This window comes from Loxodonta africana, chromosome X (assembly GCF_030014295.1).
Source record: "Loxodonta africana isolate mLoxAfr1 chromosome X, mLoxAfr1.hap2, whole genome shotgun sequence".
Taxonomy (NCBI): Eukaryota; Metazoa; Chordata; class Mammalia; order Proboscidea; family Elephantidae; genus Loxodonta; species Loxodonta africana.
Window position 1 is genome coordinate 116378339 of NC_087369.1, and position 26684 is coordinate 116405022.

At 36.1% G+C, this 26684-nt stretch overlaps 1 protein-coding gene across 10 annotated transcripts in view; it reads left to right on the plus strand.

The window, feature by feature from the left end:
• DIAPH2 (diaphanous related formin 2) overlaps window positions 1-26684 on the plus strand; it is a 940735-nt gene that overhangs the window by 415953 nt on the left and 498098 nt on the right. For all 10 annotated transcript variants that reach the window (XM_064277942.1, XM_064277941.1, XM_064277943.1 and 7 more), the window contains one exon: window positions 904-998. In XM_064277942.1, coding sequence (XP_064134012.1) covers window positions 904-998 — 95 coding nt within the window. The remainder of the gene's footprint in view (window positions 1-903; window positions 999-26684) is intronic.

Sequence of the window (26684 nt, forward strand, 5' to 3'; positions counted from 1 at the left end):
TATTCAGGTGATAAGAAGGAATCCCTGGTGGCGTAGTGGTTAAGTGCTACAGCTGCTGATCAAAAGGTCAGCAGCTCAAATCCTCCAGGTGCACCTTGTAAACTGTACGGGGCAGTTCTACTCTGTCCTATAGGGTCGCTATGAGTCGGAATCGACTCGATGGCACTGGGTACTGGGGATGATAAGAACACATGTATGTGTTCTTTAAAGGGTATGTTTAATTGATATTATTCTGAAATATGTTGTTGGAAAATACCTTCTGAATAATTATGAGCTCTGCCAGGTATAATTTGTTGAATTATTCTAACATGATATAATACATATCCAATTAAGAAAAACTTGACAGGGGAAATCATGATTCAACATACAAAACAACTAATGGTATATACCACATGAATGTTAACGGAGAAACAGAGAGCACTCATGATGCTGACACCTGGACTTTTCCTTATGTGGGAAAATGGCAAAGTTGACTGATAAGATATTTTTATTTGGTGATTTTATCGTTATTCCTGAGAATGATTGCGTTGGATACACCTGATAATCTCCCCATTAAATTCTGCCTTGAATTAAAAGGCCAACTTGAAATAAAATCTCAAAGTTTTCATAGGTCATGTTGTATCAGCTCAGTCTAAAATGCATGAACATATATTCATGAGTGCTATTAGTAGAAATTATATTTTGTGTATTAATATGCATGAACTGTAAACATTAGAGCCAGAGATAATAGGACATTTTCCCTAGGTGAGTAGAGTAGTCCATCAAATGGAAATTACTTTTGTTTGTTCGTAACTCTGAAACTTAGTATTAGTGACATAAATTTTATATTTTGAGTCTACAAAAATGGGAATCAGGTATATATTGACACTTAAATAGTGATGCTCTTCTCTTTTTAAATTTTAGCTATATTCCTGGGATCGTATCGAATGCCGTATGAAGATATAAAAAACATTATTCTGGAGGTTGATGAAGGCATGTTGAGTGAGGCCTTAATCCAGGTAAACTGGATATTTTCCTTTTTAAATTCATGTTCAGCTAGCTTATGGTTTACTATGACAGGAATGACAAATTGAAGAATGGTGTCACATTTATTGTCCAAAAAACATTTCAAGATCTATCCTGAAGTACAGCACTGTCAGTGAAAGGATAATATCCATACGCCTACAAGGAAGACCAGTTAATACGACTATTATTCAAATTTCTGCACTACCCACTAATGCCAAAGTTGAAGAAATTGAAGATTGTTTTCCAAATTCTACAGTCTGAAATTAATGAAACATGCAATCAAGATGCATTGATAATTACTGGCTATTGGAATGCAAAAGTTGGAAATGAAGAAGAAGGATCCGTAGCTGGAAAATATGGCTTCGGTGATAGAAATGATGCTGGAGATCCCGTGACAGAATTTTGCAAGACCAACGTCTTCTTCACTGCAAAAACATTTTTTTCAACAACAAACAAGTACTATACACGTTCACCTCACTAGATGGAATACATAGGAATCAAATCGACTACATCTGTGGAAAGAGACAATGGAAAAGCTCAATATCATCAGTCGGAATAAGGCCAAGAGCCAACTGTGGAACAGAACATGAATTGCTCATATTCAAGTTCAAGTGGAAACTGGAGAAAATTAAAACTAGTCCACCAGAGCCATTTTATGATCTTGAGTATATCCCACCTGTATTTAGAGATCATCTCAAGAAAAGATTTGATGCGTTAAGCACTAATGACCGAAGACCAGACCAGTCATAGAATGACATCAAGGACATCATCCATGAAGAAGGCAAGAGGTCGTTGAAAAGACAGGAAAGAAAGAAAAGACCAAGATGGATGTCAGAGGAGACTCTGAAAGTTGCTCTCAAACGTCGAGCAGCTAAAGCGAAAGGAAGAATTGATGAAGTAAAAGAACTGAACAGAAGATTTCAAATGGCGGTTCGAGAAGGCAAAGTATTATAATGACACGTGCAAAGAGCTGGAGATGGAAGACCAAAAGGGAAGAACACACTCACCATTTCTCAAGCTGAGAGAACTGAAAAAAAAAAAAAAAAATTCTAGCCTTGAGGTGCAATAGTGAAAGATTCTATGGGGAAAATATTGAACGATACAGGAGGCATCCAAAGAAGATGGAAGGGATACACAGAGCCACTTTTCCAAAAAGAATTGGCCAACGTTCAACCATTTTTAGAGATAGAATATGATCAGGAACTGATGGTACTGAAGGAAGAAGTCAAAACTGCACTGCAGGCATTGGCAAAAAAAAAAAAAAAAACTTTCCAGGAGTTGATAGAATCTCAATTGAGATGTTTCAACAAACGGATGTAGTTCTCACCTACCCCACGAAATTTGGAAGAGAGCTACCTGGTCAGCTGACTAGAAGAGATCCATATTTATGTCTGTTCCCAAGAAAGGTGATCCAACTGAATGTGAAAATTATCAAACAATATCATTAATATCATACGCAAGCCAAATTTTGCCGAAGATCGCTCAAAAGCAGCTGTAGCAGTATATTGACAGGGAACTGCCAGAAATTCATGCCAGATTCAGAAGAGGATGTGCAACCAGGGATATCATTGCTGATGTCAGGTGGATCTTGGCTGAAAGCCGAGAATACCAGAAAGATGTTTACCTGTGTTTTATTGACTACGCAAAGGCATTTGACTGTGTGGATCATAACAAATTATGGATAACATTGCGAAGGATGGGAATTCCAGAACACTTAATTGTGCTCATGGAGATACTGTTATTAGACCAAGAGGTAGTCATTCGAACGGAACGAGGGGACACCGCGTGGTTTCAAGTCAGGAAAGGTGTGAGTCAGGGTTATATCCTTTCACCATAGTTATTCAATTTGTATACTGAGCAAATAATCTAAGATGCTGAAATATATGAAGAAAGCAGCATCAGGATTGGAGGAAGTCTCATTAAGACCCTGCGATATGCAAATGACACAACATTGCTTCCTGAAAGTGAAGAGGACTTGAAACACTTATTGATGAAGGTCAAAGACCACAGCCTTCTGTATGGATTACACCTCAACATAAAAAAAACAAAAATCCTCACAACTGGACCAATAGACGGTATCATGATAAATGGAAAAAAGAGTGAAGTTGTCAAGAACTTTATTTTACTTGAATCCACAATCAACACCCATGGAAGCAGCAGTCAAGAAATCAAACCACACATTGCATTGGGCAAATCTGCTGCAAAAGACCTCTTTAAAGTGTTGAAAACAAAGATGTCACCTTGAAGACTAAGGTGCACCTGACCCAAGCCTTAGTCTTTTCAGTCGCCTCATATGCATGTGAAAGCTGGGCAATAAAGAAGGATGACCTAAGAAGAATTTACGCTTTTGAATTGTGGTGTTGGTGAAGAATATTGAATATAGCATGGACTGCCAAAAGAATGAACCAATCTGTCTTGGAAGAAGTACACCCAGAATGCTCCTTAGAAGCGAGGATGGCGAGACTTTATCTCATGTACTTTGGACATGTTATTAGGAGGTACCAGTCCCTGGAGAAGGACATCATGCTTGGTAAAGTAGAGGATCTTGGAAGAAGAGGAAGGCCCCGAACAAGATGAAGTGACACAGTGGCTACAACAATGGGCTCAAGCATAACAATGATTATGTGGATGGCAGAGGATTGGGATGTGTTTCGTTTTGTTGTATGTAGGACCGTTGGGTTGGAACTGGTTGAATGGCCCCTGACAACAGCAACGGCTTTATTATCAGGACATACCTATGTTAATCTCAGTACGAATTATGATTTGATAACATAACCCTTTATGCAAAAATTTTAGGCAAAAAAAAAATTGTGCTACATGCAGGTCCTTAGTTCTCTGACTTGAAATGGGAGCTGATCATGTTTTCCTATCCCTCTTAATTATAGAGTTATTTGCACACTATGTAAAATGAGCTAGGTACGAAGCCTGAACATGATTTAGTTTGCTGTTTGTTTTTTCAATCGGAGGGTTTGGTTTTAAAATATAGGAAGGCAAATTATCTTTTGACTCCTATTCAAGTATTGAAGGTTTCTAATCTTTTGTTTATAATCAAATTAGAGTAAAAAAAAGAAGGAGATTTTGAAGAGTTAATCCATATAGCCAGTATTTTACTCATTGAAACAGTAGCTTTTCCCTCACTTGCTTTGGTAAAGAAAAGAGACTGTAAATATGTAGAATATATTGTGGTATTTGTCAGTAATAAAAATATTTATTTTTTTTAGTCATGTCTTTAACTCTTTAGGGAATGTAAGACAGAAACAGGGAGATTATCACTTTTAAATGTTCCTCAATATCTAGCAAGCTTTTAAAGAGTGTTTATAGAAATGCATTACCGGGGAATTTTTTTTTTCTTTTCTGATTCACTTTATTTTTGTAGCGTAAACAGTATATATTTGTTTCTGTCTTTAAACTGAATACACCTGGTCCAGTTGGGAGGAATGAATTGCTTACAATTTGGAGATTGCAGTAAATTAAGCTTTTGAATTCCTTGGTTTAATTGTATTCAATAGGCAGTCATAACAACTGCTTTTATTGTCACATTGTTAGGCTAAATTCTTTTGGATTGTACTCTAGGATGTGTTGTGAAGGAGAATGGCAAAGTGTAGATTCTGGTAGGCTACTTTTGTGCATGTTACTCGCAGTCCACCACCATACTTTTCCAGATTTCTGTTTATGCGTTGACCTGGACCTGTCTCATCTCTACCTGTTTCTAGACCTCTATTTCTTTTCTTAGACATTTACTAAGTGCTTTTTTCAAGGTACTTGCTTTCTTTCTCAATGCGAGATACTCTGAGATTTCATCTTGTTCCTTACCCTGCTCCAGCAAAACTTATTTTCTTAGTTCTACTTGAGGTAGAAAACAATTTAACATGTAATTTATTAGTTTGCATAATTGGAGTTGTGCTGCTTGGATAAAATGCATAAATGGTAAGTAACTCACCTAAGTGATTAGGGTTAATATTGCTTTTATCAAGACAAATTAAACTTCTGGGAATCTTTTGGAAAGGAGGATGGCCCTGGGTTGAAACAATTATTTTGTTTTCCAGCCCTTGATGAGCCCTGCTTGCTCAGTGGTTAAGTGCTTAGCTACTATCGGAAAGGTTGGCAGTTCAAACCCACCAGCTGTTGCACGGGAGAAAGATATGGCAGTCTGCTTCCATACATTTTACAATCTTGGAAAGACTGTGGGACAGTTCTACTCTGTCCTTTAGGGTCACTGTCAGTCTAAATTGAATCCGCTCAACTATAAAGGGATTTTTTGTGTGTGTGTTCATTTGTTTTTTCAAAGGGCACTGCTGCCTTCAGGAAGAAGAGAACACTAAAATCACCAGTGTCTCTTCCCTCCCCTCCAGAGACATTTGTTTCAGTGATGCAAAAGGAACATCGCTTTTCCATTCATATGAGCTGTTTACTGTTTGTCTAATTACCGTGTTGCACATCGATAATGCATAGCATTAAATATGTATCATCAGATTAAATTTCTTGTGAGTTCTATTTGATTACAGTGCTAAACTCTATCCGTGCATAATCATAGTTTATTGCTGGTATACCATGGTTGTCTTCTCCTAACAACAAAAACAACCAAACAAAAACAAAAACAATTAGGGAAACATCATTTCCCAGAGACTTGGTTTAATGCCAGTATTATCTCTCTTAATACGGATGAATAAGCTCTTCCCTGCTAGATAACTAAGACATTCTCATTATTTGGCAGGATAAATGTGTACGTAAAATAATAATAATAATAAATGTATATTTATTTTATCAATAAGATTAAGCCCAAATTTTGAGGTTGTTAATAAAAATACTTCAAAATATCTAAACTAGAAACTGAGTTGGCTATGTGGAAGAAGTTAAAATGTGTTAAAATGCTTAGAGTTGCACATAGAATCGTTTAAAAAGCTCACCATATCTTAAGGTTGTTGAGTTTTAATTATACGCAATTACAAAAAAAATTACAAGTTAGTTTCAAATAATGTGTAGTAAGTTTCGGTGAATTTTGGAATCATTTTTTCAGCTTTGGAAATCTGCTTCAATTTAATTTAATTTGATCTATTGAGAGAAATAAAGGAAATCTAAGACCAGTCTGTTTATCGGTTATCAGTGGTAAATACATACTTTCAGGCATATTTACATGTAGAGCATTGACCAAGAAATGAAAGTAGCAGTTTAAAAAATTGGTGTTCTAATGGAAAAAATAAAAGTTTGTTCCGTTTTACATCATTAGTGCATGGACATGATTTTTAAAATGCCGAGAAAATTCATTTTGGTAAGGAGCTTAAGCTCACATACACAAGGCATATTGTAAAGAGTGGTGATTAACATAGAAGGTAGTGTAGTATTTCTGCAAAGTAATTTGCAAAACTGTGTATAAACAGGGGCTAATAACCAGGGGTCCAAAGCCCTCTATGGGAATCCACTGATAGAATTCAAGAGGCCTTGAACATGCATATGAAAACATATTTAATCTTTATTTTCATTAACCTGTAACTAATTTCCTTTAAAAATGTAGGCAACAAACCAAAGTAGTATTAGCACTACCTCTAACTTTGTCACTAATGAAAATAATGTTTTCATATCACATTGTAGTTGTGACATGTATCTAGAAATATTATTTATGCTCATTACTACTTCAAAATTAGAGTAGTTATTAGAGCTGCCACTACATCGTAGTTTTTTTAATGCTTGATCAGGAACCACATCTGTTATATCACAATTTATCTTTGTAAACATTTTGATAAATATTTCTATATAAGTGCTTTCTTTTGCAATAGTACAGAATTTATTGTATTCTGTAAGGGATTCATAAGCTTGTGTCAAAGAGGTCTATGGCACAAACAAAAAAGACTAAAAATTCCTGCTTCAGGGTCCCACTGAAGTGGAATTGTTGCTGGGGTAGGCTGTGGTTAAGGTAGTTTTCCAGAAGAAGTGTAATTTGAATGGGACTTTGAAGTACTGGTATGATGCAGGGCTAGGAAAAGGGAATTGTGGGAAAGGGCTTGAGACATATAAAAAGTAATGTTCTTATTATTGTCGCATAGTTCAACGCTATCATAGGGTGGCAATAAGAAAGAACATATAAAAGGTTGGTTAGGGTCACACTGGAGAGATTATAGAGGTAGCAAACTGGTGACCCATAGCCGAGATAGATAGACAGATAGATAGGTACGATGTGTTTTCTTTGGTCTTTATAGTCTCAAAAAGTGATATTTTAACATCACACATTTCCTAGTTTGCCACAGAGCCTCCCTTCTCCATTGCAGTCTATCCACTTTGATTGAGTCCTACATGATGTAGACATCAGAGTTTTTGATCCACTGTCGTGGAGTCGATTGCGACTCATATCTTCCCTAGTAGTTACTTTTATTCCCAAGCTGTTGAGCTTGGATGTGGTCAAGCTGTGTGTTTACGAAGGTTATCTGTAGTATATCAAATGGCTTGGCATAAAAAAACTAGTAATGGGGGGATAATTGTAATTTTAAGTGTAAGGCATGATGAAGCCCTGAAATAGGTTAGGGGTAGAGAAAAAAAAAAGGAAATATTGGTAAAAAAAGGTAAAAACGATTCATTGAAAATTAGAGAGAGTGGTGTGCCACTGACAGAAAGAGGCACATCAGCTGGAAGTGAACATACTTCTAGGGCAGGGAAAACTTGTTCAGATACGTTACATTAGTATACGTATTGAAAGGTTAGAAGTCAGGACTGAAAATAAGGTACTTCTGGAGCCATAAGCAAAGAAGTGATTGTCGGACATATGAGAGCCTGGGATATTCTCTTGAGGTTGATGGTGAAAAAAAGTGAAAAATGGAAGGCTAAGGACTGCATTTCTGAAGATTGCACAGGTTGAGGGGATGGGTAGTGCTAGAGAATCAGAGGAAAAGGAGTCAGCGTATCAGGGAGAGGGCCAGGATACCATAGTGAGTCCCAGAAGCCAACACAGGAGAGAGTTTTAAGGGGTGATGAATAAGAGAATGAGGTTAGGGAGAGATAGACCTCTTTTGATATTCCAAATTGCAGTGACTATTTAGTTTAAGTGTTTTTTATTTTCTTGTAGCTTTTTAAAATGAATCCACACTAAACTAGACACCTGCATTCCTTAAGCAAATGTTCTATTTATTCTTGGTCTTTTGGTCTCTCTCTCCCGTATGTTTAAGGGACGGATGAATTCCTGCTGGGCATGCATCTCGTCTAATATTCTAGCTCCCCACCCTCACCCCAGCTTTATTCTTTTCCTCTCTTCCATTTTAAACTAAGTCTTCCTTTGATAAAAGGCCAGAATCATCCCTTTTAATACCCCAGGTGAAATATATCTCTAGGGTACCTTCTTTATACGTGGAAACTATGGAAATATCTCTATAGATGTCTCTCTGTACTTCATGTTTGCGTGTATTCCAGCTTGCTTTTTTTCCCCAAATAATTTCCGCTTATGTAATTATATATTAGTTTTCTGAAACCCATTTGGCTATCCAGCAATGTACCCCATGTGCAGGGTTGACAGATTGACACATGATTATGTTTTTCCAAATGTGATTTTGCATTTCTAAATAGATTATGTGATCTATGTAGCTTTTTACTGGGTAAAAAAAAAAAAATACTGGCGAAATAATTAGAATGAAGCAAAGGTCACCCCATCTGTTCTCTTGATTCCAGGCAGTGCTACACCTAAGTCATCAAAGATAGATGGGTATCTATTGATTCTGCAGGAAAAAAAGATTCTTCAACTTCCCTCAATTAACCAGTTCTAGAGTATAATTATTCTTATAGTCAGGAAGTTCATGCATGTGTAATAGTAGAGCTCGTTTTTGTCTCCTCAATCCATCTTTGTAATCATTGATCTATTTACGCGGCTATCGACCATCTGTATTTTATGCAGGCTTGTGAGTCTGCATGTGTTCGTGCACTTTACAAGGGTTGATGACTTTAGAAGACTACAAGTATATCAATTAAGGCTATAATGGCATCAGTTTCGCAGAATCTGAAAATGTTTTCCTTTTAAATAATAACTTGTATTCACTACGTTCATTTTCATAATTCTTTAGGGAAAATGAAACATTAACAATGGCAGTAAAAATAGTGAAACATCTCTTTCCAGTGTCTCATCATGGTGGAATAAATAATTATATTATGGCATGCTGTTGCAATCTGAACATAATTTTATCTGTGTGCTACTATTCTTTTTCATCTTTTGCTTGTAGCTGCTTGAATGATCTTTTTTTATTTTTTTTTTAAATATTTTCCGTTGCCTTTTTTGACTGGTTTTCTTTGATCCTGGTTTGCTATTTTGTGTCTGTTGTAAAAATCATACCTAACTCCTGAGCAAATACAGGGACTGCTTCTCCTCCTCCTCCTCTCTCTGTCTATTGTTAATTAATTCCCGTATTTTTATTTGTTACCACCTCCCTTGGTTGTGTTATTGTCTACAAATATTACCAGACTGTTTCACACAAAAAAAATTAATTTTTCTTTTTCTAATTAGGTCATAAAAGTTATTTTAATAATGCAAAATATTGAGCCTGTTATACTTCAAACAAAATGTTATTGCTGTTGAGCTGATTTTCGAATCATAGAGATCCCATGCGACAGAGTAAAACTGCCCTGTAGGATTTTCTTGGCTGTAATCTTTATGGAGCAAATCACCAGGTCTTTCTTCCGCAGAGCTGCTGGGTGGGTTCCAACTGCCAACCTTTCAGTTAGCAGCTGAGTGCTTAAGCGTTGTGCCACTGGGGCTCCTTGAACAAAACATAGGTCTTATTAATAGTTGAGTAAGATGTGGGCTCAGAGATCTTTACTGCTGCTTAGTTGATTTTATTCCAGGATGGCACTTCATTAAAATTTTGGTGTTTTCTTACAATAGACCCATCAGACTCATTGACGTGCACTGATGTTTGAGGTAGACCAGGAATTCTCTTACAATTATCGAACTTGAAAAGTACCCTCTTTCCTCACTTAGCGTTTTACAACCCTGAACTTTGAAATGAGGAGCAAGGTTATACCATTCATCCTACTCTAACTTTCAGCTGTGGGGCAGATGTCTGTACCTCTAGACAGAAAGCAGTAATACCTTAGCCAAGCCATAGGGAGGCCAGGAAGTCCAGGCCTCAGTGTCCTCAATGAAACTAAGAGTGAGAGAGAGAAGGAGAATAATCACACTTTTTCTTTTTGTCTACTAGTTTCCTACTCATTTTCTTTAAAGTACAAATTTGCTTTGAATCTAAAAATTCTTGGTTAGTCGTATCTTTAACCGATTGTAACACCTTTGTAAGTAATTGCACCTATAAAACCTCTTCTTCTGTTACGTATTCAAGAGGTAATGTAATCAAAACAACATTCCTTTCTTTATACAAGGGATTCTATATATACAAGGGAAATTTACTTGCTCTGTGATTTTCTTCATTTACTCTGATTTTTTTTCAGTGCTCTATTATAATTGTAGATCTCCTATGTAAAGTAGGAGTGTACCTAGTCTCAGTTCTATTAAGTTATATCATAGTTATAGTACAACTTAGTGGAATACAGTGTAATTCACATGACACACATTTTTAACATGATATAAATATAATAGTATTTTAACCAATGTCTTTAGAAATAGCTGAGAGAAGCAGTCCAGAAGGAATACACAAGGAAAATGGAGCTGTGTTGTTTTTATTTTTTAAGCTCTGTGATGGTCACATAGACTTGTCTTATGTATACATTTTTGTATGTCTTAAATATCACACAATAAGTAAATGTAAAAGTATTTTGGTGAATGCTGAAGACACGCTTAAATCAGGGTTTCTCAATCTTGATGCTATTGACATTTTAAGCTGGATTAATTCTTTATTGTGGGGGGCTGTCCTGTATGTTGTAGAATTTGAATGACATCCCTGACCTCTACTCACTAGATGCCGGTAGCACTCCCACACATACCAGTGTGAGAATCAAAAGTATCTGCAGACATTATAAATGGTCTCCATTAAGAACCATTGCTTTAAGAATAACTTTTATTTCTGAAATTTAAGTAGTAAAGTTTCAAAATTTAATAAGCTTTCATTTTGTATGTTCATTATACATACAAAGAACAATACACAGAGGCTTTGCACATTTGGTTAGCGTAGCAGAAAGCAAACATGATGCCATGTGTTTTCTCTGTTTCCTAGGAATGTAAAGTATTCATAAACCCATTGCCATTGAGTTGATTCTGACTCGTGGTAAGCTTTAAATCTGACAGAATGCATTGGCTGTTAATTTGCAAATATTCACAGTCAAGCAGTGTTTAAAATACAGGCCATAATCATTTTTCATTTGTGAATGTAGTCCATCGTATTAGCATGATTTGGCTTTTTTCCTTTATCACGTAGCAGATTTTTGTTGTTGTTTATTTTACATTAACAGCTGAATAGTGTTGAACAATTCATTTTATGCCACCATCTTTAGAACCTTATGTTTGTTTTTTTTGTACGTCATTTAGGTAACTCAAATGATACTATGATAACAACTTCTACTTTGGAGTCAGAAGGGTGGGTCTGAATCCCAGCTCTGCCATTTGCCGGCCATGTTAGCTGAAGAAAGTTACCTAACCTCTCTGAGTCCATTTTCTGTATCTTTAAATAGATGGTAGGGTAGCTGTGAGGATTAAATTGAATGACATAAGTAAAAGTCCCCTAGTACAGTGCTGGTGGTCATAGGGTAGGCACTCAACAGATGTCTTTTAGTCTGAGTGGGAACAGTTCAGTGAGGTTTGGTATTTTGAAACATTTTTCTGCAAAACTTGCAGTTAAAACAGTCAGCTCTCAGTTTTCTCCATTAATGGAAAGGATTAGCAGCAGGGTGATAATTCTCCTCAGGCTTCTTTCCTTCTATGCACTGTCTGAGTCTCAGAAATAAAGATGTCAAATGGCACAAAGGAAGTCTCTAGGAATAGTCTACTATTTTTTGAGGCGATAATTCTGAAGCCTCACTCCAACCTCTTTGATTTTTTGTTTTGCATCCCTTATTTGTATTTATGTTCATTTGCATGTTGGAAAGTCAAATGCAGTCTTCAGAGTAGGTAGATAAAATTAAATTACAATAGAAGTAGTAAGTTGCCTTTTGATAAAGTAAAAGAATTCTATAGCAAGAGCCGCTTTGGGGCACTGTGTTGAAGGGAAGGAGAACTCCATAAGGTTATCAAAACCTTTTAATACTTATAAATATTTTATAGATTTTTAATATTCCATTTGAAAAAATCAAACGGAACTTTATCCATCAATTGTTAACCATAAGTTTGAATGTATTGTTAAATTTATATTATTATGTTGCTTATTGTCTTTGGTGTTGTGAAATTTAGCTTTTAATAGTTTTACTATTATTAAACACTGAGATAAGGTATTGTCTTGGTTATCTAGTGCTGCTATAACAGAAATACCAGAATTGGATGGCTTAAACAAAGAGAAATTTATTTTCTCACAGCCTTGTAGGTTACAAGTCTAAATTCAGGGTGTCGGCTCTAGGGAAAGGCTTTCTCTCTCTGTCAGCTATTGAGGAAGGTCCTTGTCCTCAATCTTCCCCTGGTCCAGGAGTTTCTCAGGCGCAGGGATCCTGGGCTCAAAGGTCGTGCTCTGCTGCTGTTGCTGCTTTCTTGGTGGTATGAGGTCCCCAGCTCTCTGCTTGCTTCCCTTTCCACTTATCTCTTGAGGGATAAAAGGTGGCGCAGACCACACTCCTGGGGAACTCCTTTTACCTTGGATCAGGGAGGTGACCTGAGTAGGGGTGGTGTTATAATCCCATCCTAACCCTCTCAATTAAAAGTTATAATCACAAAATGGAGGACAGCCACACGTGGCCTAACCAAGTTGATACGTACATTTTTGGGAGGACATAATTCAATCCATGACACTTATCATATCATAATGTGAGTTCCTGAGACCAAATGATCTGAAAACGTTTTAGGTAGGTGCCTGGCATTTAATTACATATTGTTTATTCAAGATTGTTTTGTTTTAGTATACTGGGCAATACTAGAATTATATACTCTATGTTTAGAATAATGTAGAATATGTGAAAACATGAAATCATTGATTTTTAAAATTATCCACCTTTATTATGGATGAAATTGTAGTTTTTAGTGTGATCATCAGTAGACAATATTATGTAGAAATCAAAGTACCTGAAATTGAGACAAGACCTTTTTTTAACGATTTTATGGTAGAGGAATTTGTCATAGTAAAGAGGTAATTAGAAATAGTATAATGCATTCAGGATAATTAGTAATAGTTTAATATCTACTTTAGGAATTTGTTCTAATAAAGAATTACAAAAAGATATTTAAAGGCTAACAAGCTTTGGTGACAGTGCTACAATGTAGCTTCATAGGTGTTTTCCTCTGGCCAGAAAGAGGAGGAAGGGATGCTACATGACAGCAGGGAAAGGAGAAATTACATTTCAGATGGGTATAACCTGGACATGTATGGCTTTACAGGAAAGATTGCAAGCAGGATTGCCTCCTTAGAATAGCGAGCGCATATATGGATAAGGGTAGATATTATAAGGAAAATTCTACCTGGTGGAATGCTTAGAAGCTCTTGTTTTTTCTGCTCTTCAAATTGTGGAACCTGTCTTCTATGACAGAATGCTAAGGGTGTTAGCATTCTCTTCCAATTTATACACATTGTACTCCAATTTAATTTTCTCTTTGTATTTCTATCATGGACTTAGAGGGCATCAAAAGTTAGGGCTAAAATAAACTTTATTAATTATCTTGTTCTTTTCCTTTCATGGAAAGAGAAATTGAGACTCAGGAGGTTTAAGTCACAAAGTCAGTCTGGTATAACAACTCAGTTCATATGATACACAGTCTGTTGATTTTTTTTTTTTTTTTAGCCCTACTGTCTGACCTGTTTTTGTTGTTGTTTGTTTTCTTGCTGTTGTGGCTATGTAGGTGGGTGGGTTACAGGTTTAGTGTTGGACAGTAATAAAAAAACAGCCACAAAAATTTTAAACCAACTAAAGAATTTGTGGAATGCCTATCATTGGACGTCAAAGTAGAAATTAAATTATCCTCTAAAATTTCTTCTCCGTGTACTCAAAATAAATGTCTTCATTGACATTCATTATTGTTTGTGTTGTGAAATATAAAATTAGGTGCCAAGGAATAAAATCTTAATCTTACTTGATGCAATACAAGGAGCATTGGATTTTATTTCTTTTTTAAAAAATAGTATTTTACAAAAGCAAAAGTGTAGTTTAATTACTGAAAAGACCATTTATTTTATCCTGTATGAATTTAGAGTGATGGAACCATTTAATGAAATAAAGTCTTTTATCTTTGTGAGAAAAATAAGATTAGATATTTTGGTCTTCACTTAATTTTTTTTTGAATATGTATAGCTGAATAGAGTAGAAAAAATTGGGTACTTCTCAGGAAAAGCAAATATGATATCTGCTTTTTTTCCTTAAGTGCTATGGCTCATTTCCAAATTGTCTTCTTGGAGTTTCTACTCTTTAGTGGTTTATTCTTTAAATACCATCCTCAGTGCAGTGGAAAAAGCATTGTGTTTTGGATTTCAGTTACTTTCTGTGTGACCTGGACAGGTCGCTTACCTTCTTTGAGCCTTAAATTTCTTGTGTATAAAATAAGAAAATATATATTCTTCCAAATCTGGGTTATTATAAAAATTCAATGTGAGCATATATAAAAACACTTGCAAAGTGTAAAAGGCTAAACAAATAGAAAACAAGTGCAGGTGAGTTTCTTGGATATCTATTTAGCCCTACCCTTTTATGTTTTCCTGGCCCATTATCTAAAGCTGAATAACTCTCCACTTGAACATTCAAATGTCACTTGAAAGACCATCCCAAATAGAACTCATTTTCTTTTTTCCTCCTCCAAGTAAAGACTTTTTTCCTATCTTCCTTATCTCCTGGAGTCATTTTCATCTCTTCTCTCTTCTTGCAACTTGCCTGCAACTCATCCCAGCTCATCATGAATTCTTACAGATTCTTTCATGGAAGTTTTCTTAGGCCCACTCTTACCTCCCATTCCCAGAGAACTAGACTAATTCTTCATCACTTTAATAATTTTATAGCTCTTTTCTCCTAGTGGGTCTTTTTGTCTCTAGACCACCTCCAATCTAATGCATCTTACTTTGTTCAACCATTTTCTTGTTTTCCTCCCTCAGTTCATTTTCTTAAGAAGCAGTAGCAGTGATTGCCTTTTTTTTTTTTTAAATACTAGAGAACATCTCTAGTTAGTCTCAAAGATTTGTTAAATTTCTCAAAAAGTCTTGGTTTTGAATACTATTTTATGGGGTAAAGGACCTATTTTTGCCGTAAATAAGGTGGGCTTTGTCCTCTGCTCTGGGTCAGTAACCTTTGGAGCAATTCAAGTGCCTTAGTCTGGGACTTTCAGGCCACACTTAAGGATTTGTGCTGCTTCATGGGGTCTGGCAAGACCTGAAAAGACTCACTCAGGAGGCATGATTTAGCTTTTAATACAGGACTGTTTGATAAAGACTGGAACATTCAGACTCAGAGAGTTCCCTGGACAGTGAAAGGAGGGTAACGCACCTTCTGTGAGACATGGCAGCTGCACGTTGGGAACCGTCCCAGACCTTGCCTGTGCATCCCTTCCTTACCGATGATCCTGGTTTATATCCTTTTACTATAATAAAACCGGTAGTCATAAGTATAATATCATCTGTGAGTTCTGTGAGTTGTTCCAGCAAATTAATGAACCCAAGGATGGTGTCTTCTTCCTTAGGAAATCTGCCCTAGCTCTCAGTGGCTAGGATTAGGCGGAGTATGTGCTAAATAAGTTGGTGTTAGAAATGATGGAGAAGTGGGAAAGCGAGGATATGATTGATCTGCTCCTCCTGGAAATAGGCTTTATGCTGATTCTGATCCATGAAGCTGTTGTCATATATGTTCATGATTTGCCTTTGCATTTCTCCATGACTCTGCATGTGATACTCCATATTTTAGGTGTCTTTCATATCTTTTAAAACATGTCTTAAAGCTCACCTAAATTCTCTCCATTCTTCATCTGCTCATTTGTACTATGATATCCATAACTTTTGGAATGGATTTTGAAAATAATCTTTACATATGATTTTGACATTCTGAGTGACACGGTAATCATTCTCTATGTTAGACATTCTTTTAAGTTCTTTTAGATAGTGTTCTGTTCATATGTAATTTGGTGGTAATTTATATTAGCGACTGTGTAACTGTTAGGTTGGCCTTCGCGATAGGGGCACATTGAATGGATGAGCAGTCTTTGCTAAGCTTAGTGTCAGTTTCATGGATATCCCATTCTTAAATATTTCAGCCTGTTTCATCTCTCAAGAATCTCTGAGAATTAGAAGAGCTACCCCAGCCACCTTTTGGGTGGGTTACCCCAGCTACCTTTACTGAACAAAAGAGCTTTATGAAAACAACCACAAGGATTGCTTTTGCAATGAATATCTGAGAACAGAAGATTGAATTATGTTTTGCAAAAGGATCAATATGAAAATAATACTTATATAGAGGCATAATTTGTACTTGGTATTTTTGCCAGTCCAGTTCTGTCACGGATGGCTGTTCTCTGAATGTTCTTTTGCACTGATTGGTGAGAATATTTTCAGTCCACATAGTTGCCCTGAGACTCATGTGCCTATTTTGGGAGATGTGATAAAGCCAAGGGAGTACTATTGGTCTCCATTAGCCAAAAATGCAAATAGACAGTAGATTTGGTACAAGAAATCCCAAGGGACTGCATCTGAAGTAAAGCCAAGATTTCTGAAAATGATGAGCTCTGCTTAACCAACTTAAAACCAGTCATGGGACAACAGAAGTATTCGATTTGAGTAATCACTTTGTTTTTGTGTAGTTTGGCATTTGCAGATCTTGCTGACCCTGTGTACGTGTAATCTATCCCATTGCTTGTATTTGATGGTAAAGTGTTGGTAGCATTTGCTTAGTGAATGTTTATAAGTGAACATGAACTCATATCTCTAGTTAGGAAAACAATAAAATTTTGCTCAATGCAGTGAAGATTGGTGTTGTCTTTATACCTGTTAGAATCTCAGTGCCCCAGGCCAAATACACTTTTGTGGGTTATTTTCATAAGAGAATTTGAATACAAATTTGTGGGGAGAATATCCCAAATAAAACTGGTTTTGTGTTTTATTGTAGGATTTTTTCAATTTTTGTTTGACTGGCTCCCCTCACTTCATGTTGCAAATGAATGTCGAAGCTTAAGAGTTGTTCAGGATCATCTGATTGTCTCTTATCTCATGTTCATTAAACTCAATCAGTGATTCTTCATGTGTAAATATAAGGAGCATATGGAAAGGGTCCAGAAAAAGCAATAATTATTCTTCTTTAAAACAAACTTTGAAACAGAGGAGTTTACCCTTGGGGATTATTACTTTGTTTGTTTGTTTGTTTTTTATAGTGTAGAAGCGAACTGAGGAGTGTGACTGCACATTGTAAATGTAAAGTGTCACTATTTAGATGATGGTGCCTAACTGAAAAATGCCTCTGGCTGACTTAACAAAATAAATCAATATTTAATTGGAGCAGATGAATGGAAGACTAAGTCCTAAACTATACAATTTTAAGCCAACAATGTGAACTCTTCAAGAGTGATGAAGAGTGCCTGAGAACAGAAGGTTGAATTGTATTGCAAATTGATCATCTTGGACACTTCTCTAATATTGAGTTGTAAAGTGTATAGTTCAAAGTATAGCATTAATAAAATATAACCGTATGTGCCCACATTACTAATACCTTTGAAGCCCATTGTGTACTTCTTTGTGCCCTGAAGAAACCACTGTTCTAATTCTTGGGCTGATTATCTCCATGCTTTTTTTTTTTTTTGGTAATTTTACCACTATAGATGTATCCTTAAAATGTATGTTGTTCAGTTTTTGTGTTTTTTAAACTTCTTATAAGTGGAATCTTACCATGTACACGTTCTTCTACTTCTGTATTTTTCACTTTTTTTTTAGATTCATCCATTTTATTTATTTATTTATTTTTGCTGTAGTATAGCATTTCACAGTATGAACAATCCATGGTTCATTTACCCATTTTCCTGTCAGTGTTGTTCTTACATTTTTGTTTTATTATCATTAGAATTCTGATTATTATTGTTATCAATATCATCGATGCTGCTAGTATAAACAGTGTTGCCACTGGCATTCTCAATGTATGATGCCTGAACCAGCAGGCTGAGTATCACTGGGCATGTGTTAGAAACAGAAAATATTTTCCCCCCACTCCCAACCAACTGTATCAAACTTGGAGTGTGGGGCCCAGCAGCCTGTGCTTAACTAGCTTTCCATGTGATCCTGAAGTACACTACAGTTTGAGACTGGTTCTCGGGTCTCAGATCTAGGTTTCTAGACCTTGAAATAGAATTGTTGGATTACTGAGGGTGAGCATCTTCAGCTTTATGAAGTAATGTTAAATTATTTTCCAGAGCAGTTGTACCAATTTATATACCTACAAACACTGTATGAAGATTTCCATTCCTCTGAAGTTCTGATTCTCAACGCCAGCTATGTATCAGAATCATTTGGGGAATGATAGAAAAGTACTGTTGTGTTGACCTCTCCCAAACAAGTTAAATAATAGTTTAAGACCATTCTTATTAAAAGCTTCCCAGGTTATTTTTATGTGAAGATTAGGTTGAAAACTACTTTTCTATATCCTGAACATCACTTAATATTACATGCCTTTTGTATTTTTGCTAGCCTGGTAGGTGTGAATAAAGCATCTTGTTTGTGTGTTCAGTTGGCATTTTCTTGATGACTAATTAGGTTGAGCACCTTTGGGGCCATTTTTTGGCCATTTATAGGCCATTTGTGTAAAACACTTGCTGGAATCTTTTTCTATTTTTCCTCCTATTTTGTTGCTTATCTTTTTCATGTTTACTTGTATGAGCTGTTATGTATTTGGAATAGCAAAATTTTTTGCTAGTTATGTATTGCAAATATTTTCTTATCTTTTTTCATTCTTTTCCTAGTATCTTTTTACTAATAATTGTTGCTAACTTTGAAGCCCATTAAAACCAAAAGTTGAATCCATTAGCCTTTTCTTTTCAGCTTTGTGTTTTTGTGTCTGATATAGGAAAATTCTTTGTTATGTAAGATCATAAAGGTATTTTCCTTACATTTTCTTCTAAAATTTTCATGGTTTTACCATTTACGTTTCAGTCCTTAATCCACCAGGAATTTATTTCTGTGTATACTGTGAAGAAAAGGTTCAATTTCATTGTTTTCCAATACGGATAACTGTTGTTTCAGTGTTGTTTGTTATGTAATTGACTTTTTTCTCAATTTTTGAAATGTTGACTTTGTCACATACTGAGTTTCCAAGTATGCATTGCTCTGTGTCTAAAGTTTCTCTTCTGGTCTATTGGCCTATTTGTGTATGCTTGTACCAATTTAGGCTGGCTATGAGTTGGAATCAACTTGGCAATGGGTTTTAGTGCCAACATCACACACTTTTTAATTATTACAGAATTATAATAAGTCTTAATATGTGGTAGAGGACCTCAGCCCACATTCTTTTTGTTCAGGAGGGTCTTAACTACTCTTCATTCTTTGTTTATCTACATCATTTTTAAAATCAGTTTGTCAAGTTGTAAGAAAAACAAAAAAGTTATTTTAGGGTATTTGATTGGAATTACATACTTGTATGGGCAAATTTGGGTATATTGTCGTCCATATATTTAATTCTTACTATCTTTTAATGTAGAATGTTTGTCTATGTATTTAAATCTTCTTTAACATCTTTTTAAAACCTTTATATTTTCCTTAATAAATAAAACACTCCTAACTTATATATCGTTGTTCCATATTTCAGTTATTTTTTAACCCAACAAGTTAGACATTGATGTTGCAGTTTTGAGGCAGAATTCCATTTTCTTTCTGAAACCTCAGTTTTTTTTCTCTTAATACCTTCAAGTGATTGTATGAGGCTGAACCAGGATAATTTCCTTAAAGTCGACTGGTTGTAGATGTAAACATCTACAAAATACCTTCACAGCAACACCTAGATTAATGTTTAATTAAATAACTGGGCACTAAACCCTGGTGGCGTAGTGGTTAAGAGCTACGGCTGCTAACCAAAAGATTGGCAGTTCAGATCCACCAGGTGCTCCTTGGAAACTCTATGGGGCAGTTCTACTCTGTTCTGTAGGGTCGCTATGAGTCAGAATGCACTCGACAGCATTGGTTTTCGTTTTGGTTTTTTATAGCTGTTTTGGAGCCCTGCTGGCGAAGTGCTTAAGAGCTCAGGCTGCTAACTAAAAGGTCAGCAGTTCAATCCACCAGCCGCTCCTTTAGAAACCCTGTGGGGCAGTAGTTCCCCTCTGTCCTATAGAGGCACTATGAATCAGCATCGACTGGAAGGCACAGAATCACCACAACCATAGATGTTTTGGAAACCCTGGTGGCGTAGTGGCTAAGTGCTACGGTTGCTAACCAAAGAGTTGGCAGTTCAAATTCACCAGGCAGTCTTTGGAAACTTTTGGGGGCAGCTCTACTCTGTCCTATAGGGTCGCTATGAGTCAGAATCAACTCGACGTCAAGGGTTTTGTTTTTTTGTTTGTTAGCTGTTTTTAAGGAGCCCTGGTTGTGCAGCGGTCACAGCACTCAACTGCTAACCGTCAGCCACCCCATGGGTGAAAAATGTGACGGTCTGCTTTCGTAAAGACTACAGCCTTGAAAACCCTATGGGACAGTTCTACTCTGTCCTATAGTGTCACTATGAGTAGGAAGCGACTCGAGGGCAGTGTTTTTTGATGGTTATAGCTGTTTAAGTGTTCTCTACAGAAAAAGAATCAGTCAGACTGATATAGATGTATGAGAGAGAAAGAGAGTCTGATTTACTTCAAGGAATGGGCTCATGTGATTGTCAGGGCCTGGCACGTCTAAAATCCATAGATCAGCTTATAGTCTGGAGACTCCTGTAGGCTTGCATCTCAGCATCAGTAGACCAGGCGATGGGAAGAGTGAAGAGAGAGGAGTTCTGGCAAAATGTCTATTTATAGCTTGGAGGTAGAATACATCCTAGAGGAACTTCCTTTTTGCTTTTTTTAAAACAAAAAATTTATTGTGCTTTAGGCAAAACTTTACAGTGGAAATTTGTTTCTTATTCAAAAATTTATTAACAGATCATTCTGTGACATTGGTTGCAATCCCTGCAGTGTGACAGCACTCTCCACTTTTCCACCCTGGATTCCCCATGTCCATTCTTCCGGTTTTCCTGTCCTTCTTGCTGCCTTGAGTCATTTTCAACTGATTAGTTTTGGCTCACCCAGTAGGTAATCTGTTTTACCTAAAGCCAACTGATTTAGTCACATTTGATTACTTCGGAACAGAATATAGACTAGTGTTTTACCAAACAACTGGGTAACATTTCCTGGTCAAATTGACACATAAAATTATCCATCACAGTAGCTTAGCGAAGTGGACACATAAGTCATATCACACATGGTTTACAATTTTACTTTAGAGTACAAAGTGGGACATAAACAAAAGATAATGGCATCTAAGGAATATTTTTCATAATTATCTTTTAGATTAACTGTAAATCACATCAATTATTTTAGAAAGCAGAAAGTTTCATCTGCAAATAGGATCATGACATTAGTAGGAGTTGAATTTGTTATGTACAAAGTAGTCACATTCTTTCCTTTTATAATTACAGAGATTGTAAATGTATTCGTGGTCTTCATTAATCAATTACCGAACTAGAATATGTTGAAGAATTTAATTGAACTTAACGTAGGAAATATTTTAATACCATGTGACTCTCCTGGCCAAGATTTTTGGCTGTGGAATGTAAAGGAAAGTTTGAACCTCCAAAAAATATTTTGCCGGGATGAATTGTTAGAACTTGTCACTGAAAGATAATTGCCTGTTTGAAAGCTTAGAAGATGGAGAGGTTGCCAGTCCTGTTGGCAAAATGAGGCCATTAGGAGGAGCTGATAAGTGGTAGAGATGAAGGGTCAGAGGAGGATGAGTTCTGCTTGGATTTATTAAATTTGAGTTAAGGATGGGATATTTGAGTGGGAATGCCAACTGGAAGCATGGAACTTGAAGATGGGCTAGTGTGGTCATGGCTAGAGATGATCATTTGGCATAATCAGCACTGAGGTGGTATTGATCCTAGGAGAGCTGATGAACCTTCTAGGGGGCTGAGTATAATACGAATGTTAATGCTCAGGATTTAGAATAATTTCTTTAGGAAAAGCTTTCCTGCTTGGGCCAAGTTGAAGATTAAATAGGTAGTAAACCTATAAAAGGCTGCTTGTTTTTAAGACATAATTGTTGTACTTCCAAGGTCAGGAATTTTCTCATCAGGTTTTCAATTCTTGTGTGTCATTTTATCAACTAACAGTATTTGAAAGTGGCGGCTCCATGTAGAGGGCTATCGAAGATACTCCTGAATGCTTTAGGCCTATTAGTCAGCATTTTACCATGCTTTTGTAGATTCTTGGAGTCCAATTTAAGAGCTACAAAAATGTTAGTTATTTCAGGCCAAAAGGAAAAAATTATACCATGACCACCTAATAGGAAGTATATTTTGGGTCAAATGTTACACAAATTAGTGTCAGTCACATGTTGATTATTGTTCCACTGTATTCATGGCCCTGTTGCTCCTGTCATCTTTCTGAGGTCGAAATCTCCAGTGGTTAACATGCTGGCCATCACATAGTAGACAGCCAATATATATTGACTGAGTGGATGGGTGAAACACAAAATAAGTAGAGAAAATGTTTATCATTTAACTGAAAATAGAAGAATAAGAACACATGAATGTGATTTAAGAACACTTAAATACACACGTAGTAATTTAATAACTATATCATAAGAAAGTATTGAGAAATACAGCATAATAAATTATAATAGTTAAAGGATAAAGATTTCTAACTAGCTCACCTTGTCTGGAGTAAGGGAGAATGAAGAAAAGCAAAGATACAAGGGAAAGATTAGTCCAAAGGATTAATGGACCTCAATTACCGAGCCTCCACCAGACTTGAGTTCAGCACAACTAGATGGTGCCCAGCTACCACCACCGACTGCTCTGACAGGAATCACAATAGAGCGTCTCAGACAGAGTGGGAGAAAAATAACATAATAAAATTCAAACTCACAAAAAAAGACAGAGACTGGTCAGACAGAGACTGGGAAACCCTGAGAGTATAGCCCCCCAGACACCCTTTTAACTCAGTACTGAGTTACTCTTGAGGTTCACCCTTCAGACAAAAGTTAGACAGGCCCATAAAACAAAATGAGACTAAACAGGCATACCAGCCCTGGAGCAAGGAAGAGAAGACAGGAGGGGAGAGGAAAGCTGGTAATCAGGAGCCTAGGGTCGAGAAGGGGAGAATGTTGACATGTCATGGGGTTGGCAACCAATGCCATAAAACAATATGTATATTAATTGTTTAATGAGAAACTAATTTGCTCTGTAAACCTTCATCTAAAGTACAATTAAAAAAAAATATTTCTAACCAGGCAAAACGGGGAGGGTTGATGTTAAGATCATGAAGATTTAGCCAAGACTTTGGGGGAAAATGTTTCTTATCTGGATTAAAGAATTAAAATCTTTGTCAATATCAGTTAAAATAATACCGTATATATTTTTTAAAAGAAATATTATTCCCAATCCATTCATGTGTGGAATGATAGATTTGCTGTATTTTTTCCTGAAATAATGCTCACATTCTACATTTTTTGGCCAACTGTGCCCTCCCCCTGTGAGGTATTTTCATAAACCCCGCTATGCCAACTTTTTTATATGTTCTGGTAAAAAATTAGCATAATGTGCTTACAAAAATGCCTCATGGGAGGAGGGCACATAGAAGGTATGCATTATTTGAGTAAAAATACGGTAATTATAGTGACCCTACCTCGCCTCTCTAGTACTGAAATGACTTAATGAGATAAAGGACAAAAAAGAAAGGTTATGTTTTGGCAAGAAGGAAAGGGCATTATGGTTCAATACCTTTACTTATCTAACCTTTAAGTGTACAATTAACATTTAAAGGAGCTAAAGTTTTTGAAGTATTATAGAATAATTGTAGAAATTTAAACAGTAGTTAAAAGCCTACGGTCTGTTAAGAGAAGTTCCTTCAGATAACACCGATAGTCATCAGAAGGTGAATTTGTGATGAATAAAAGTTAAGGAAAAATCTGCTCATTTGGTGACATACTTGTTTCTTTTTCCTTTGTTGTTTTGTTCCTGAATTTCAGCTCATTGACATTTTCTAGGATGAAGCTTTCATACTGACCCAGGATTGATCTTTTAAATACAAATCCTAAAATATTTGAAATAAGAGGCTCAGTAGTAAGCAACAGCAGGGGGACAGAGAAATGGAAGGCCTTGTGCCTTCCAACTTTATGGAATATTTAACAATTTATAGTTTGTCAGAGTCTAAATTGTACTTAAAAATGTATAATGGATAGCCTCTTCTATTATGAAAAGCCTTTCACATATGGCTTAGAGGTTGTCTGAACTATCAACACATCTTTGCAATATATTTAGAGAACATAAGCATTTGTAATATAAACACGGTACCTAAGGTCAAAAGCTCCTTAAACTTTTCTAAGTGCAGAGTCCTTGAGCAATAAGAATTTAGTAAAAATATGGGCCTGATGCACATCAGTTCACCTGTATTTTTCTTTCTCTTGTTTTTAGCTGCTGTTGCAGGACTCTCTCTTCTAAAATCACTACATTAAATGTCTCTAGAGGTCTCAGAATATCTTAAACACTCCATGAACTAATTTGGTCAGTTTCCATGTAGTAGCTGTGAGTTTTTTGCTTGTGCACTATTTTGAACCCCTCCACTAGGGGCCACTGTGTGTGGGATAGGCAGTGGGGTGGCAGTTTCCTATGGAGCATAGCTGGCGATATACTGAAGTTCTCCAGGTGCCAAGGGTGTAGAGTGTTCTGTGTCAAAATAGAGACAAATGTCTGTCTTCTCCTCTCCCCTTTTTTTTGTTATATATTTGATAAGAGGGGTACGAAAGCAGTGTTCTTCAAACAGCCACCTTTCCCAACTACTCTGACATCTGCCCGTGTTGGGGTTAGGTAGGCTAGATGTAGAGACACATGTAAGGAGCAGATATGCTGCACTCTGAATCACCCCGACTGTTCCCAAATTGTAAACTTTCTTACTGGACCAAGCCTATTTGCTTGATATTTGCTCCTCTTTTTTTATACAGGACTGTTCCCTTCTAGGTGGCCCCTTAGTCTACCATACTTCAAGCCAATTCCTAGGACTGTACACATTAGTTTCAGGCTGTGCCTTGAACCTCTAGATATATATTTTTCCATTTTTTTCTTGATATGTTTTTGGTTAGTAGGTAAAGAAAGGTGGAAGCAAATTAACTATATGTCTCTCAAGCCCTTTGTGTCTTCTTATCTTCCCTCTTCTATTCAGGAATTTATGGCTATGAAAACATATTTGTCTGCAATATTATACTACATCTTTATCTAAAAAGTTTAGTCTGTACGTAAAAGAAAAAATCATATTTTTATGCAATGACTACCATAACCACTTGCATCATGGGACTCTAGGGGAAACTGACTCGTTAAGGCAATGAGTACTGTAATAGTGGTCTGCATCTGTCACGCATTTGAAAGAGTGCATTTTATTCCAAATCTTCCTTGCAAATAGAACCTACTAAGCATTGTTATATACGCTCATCAGTGACTCAAAATGGAACCCAGAATCAGAATACATCCAAGCCCACCGACTGTGTTAAATATTTCATGTAGCTGAACAGAGAAAGAAAAGATATGTCACCTACCACTGTGGCGCCTACATTCTGAAGATGAGTTAACAGGTTACCTATAGCTAGAAGTGAAACAAAATAACAACAGAAAGTTTCACATTCTGAGCTAAAATTCTACTTTAGACTTGATTCATTCCATACTATTTATTTCACAGAGTTAAATCTTATAATTGAGATTGAGAATTTGACATATACAGAATTGATTTTTTAAAAATAATTTTAATAATGTTTTTAATTTTCCTAATTTAGTTTTACTGTAGTGATTATTCAGGTTATCAAACTGAGTCTTTCTTTTTCTTAATAATATACTTTAGAAAAAATCCCATTAACAGAGAAAATTTTTAAAAAATTGAATAATTTATGTGTATGAAATATGTTCTGGGAAAATGGAAATAATACTTCAGTCTGTACTTAGCTTTTCATCCTATAAGTGGAAATGATATTAATGAAAAAAAAAATGGATGGTCTTTTTTTTAACCAGTTATATGTGATTATGTCCAAATCTATACTTCTTTGGAGTCAATGGGCATGATATTTCAAAACATTTAGGCTATGGGTATCACTGCTTGCCTAAAGCTTAATGAAAAAGGCAAAAATGAGTGGGAGGAAAGAGAAAATAAATAGGGGAAAGCAAAAAGGGCACCCACAGTGGGGTATGATACAGTTGTCCTCCATGGAAAGTCTGTTATAAGTTGCCTCCCTCACGTCTTAAATCTTTTGTTTCCTGCTTACATCCCTTTTACATGTCTAGAGAATAGGAGTCCTCAATATGTTGGTTGTAGGCTGATGTAATGATAATTCTATCTACCAAAGTCTGGGATAAACTAGACAGAGGTAAAGTAATGAATTTTGATTCTATTAGGTATTAGACTTGAACATGCAAGAGACCTCATCATTTTTGCTTATTTCTTCTTAAAAGTAGGG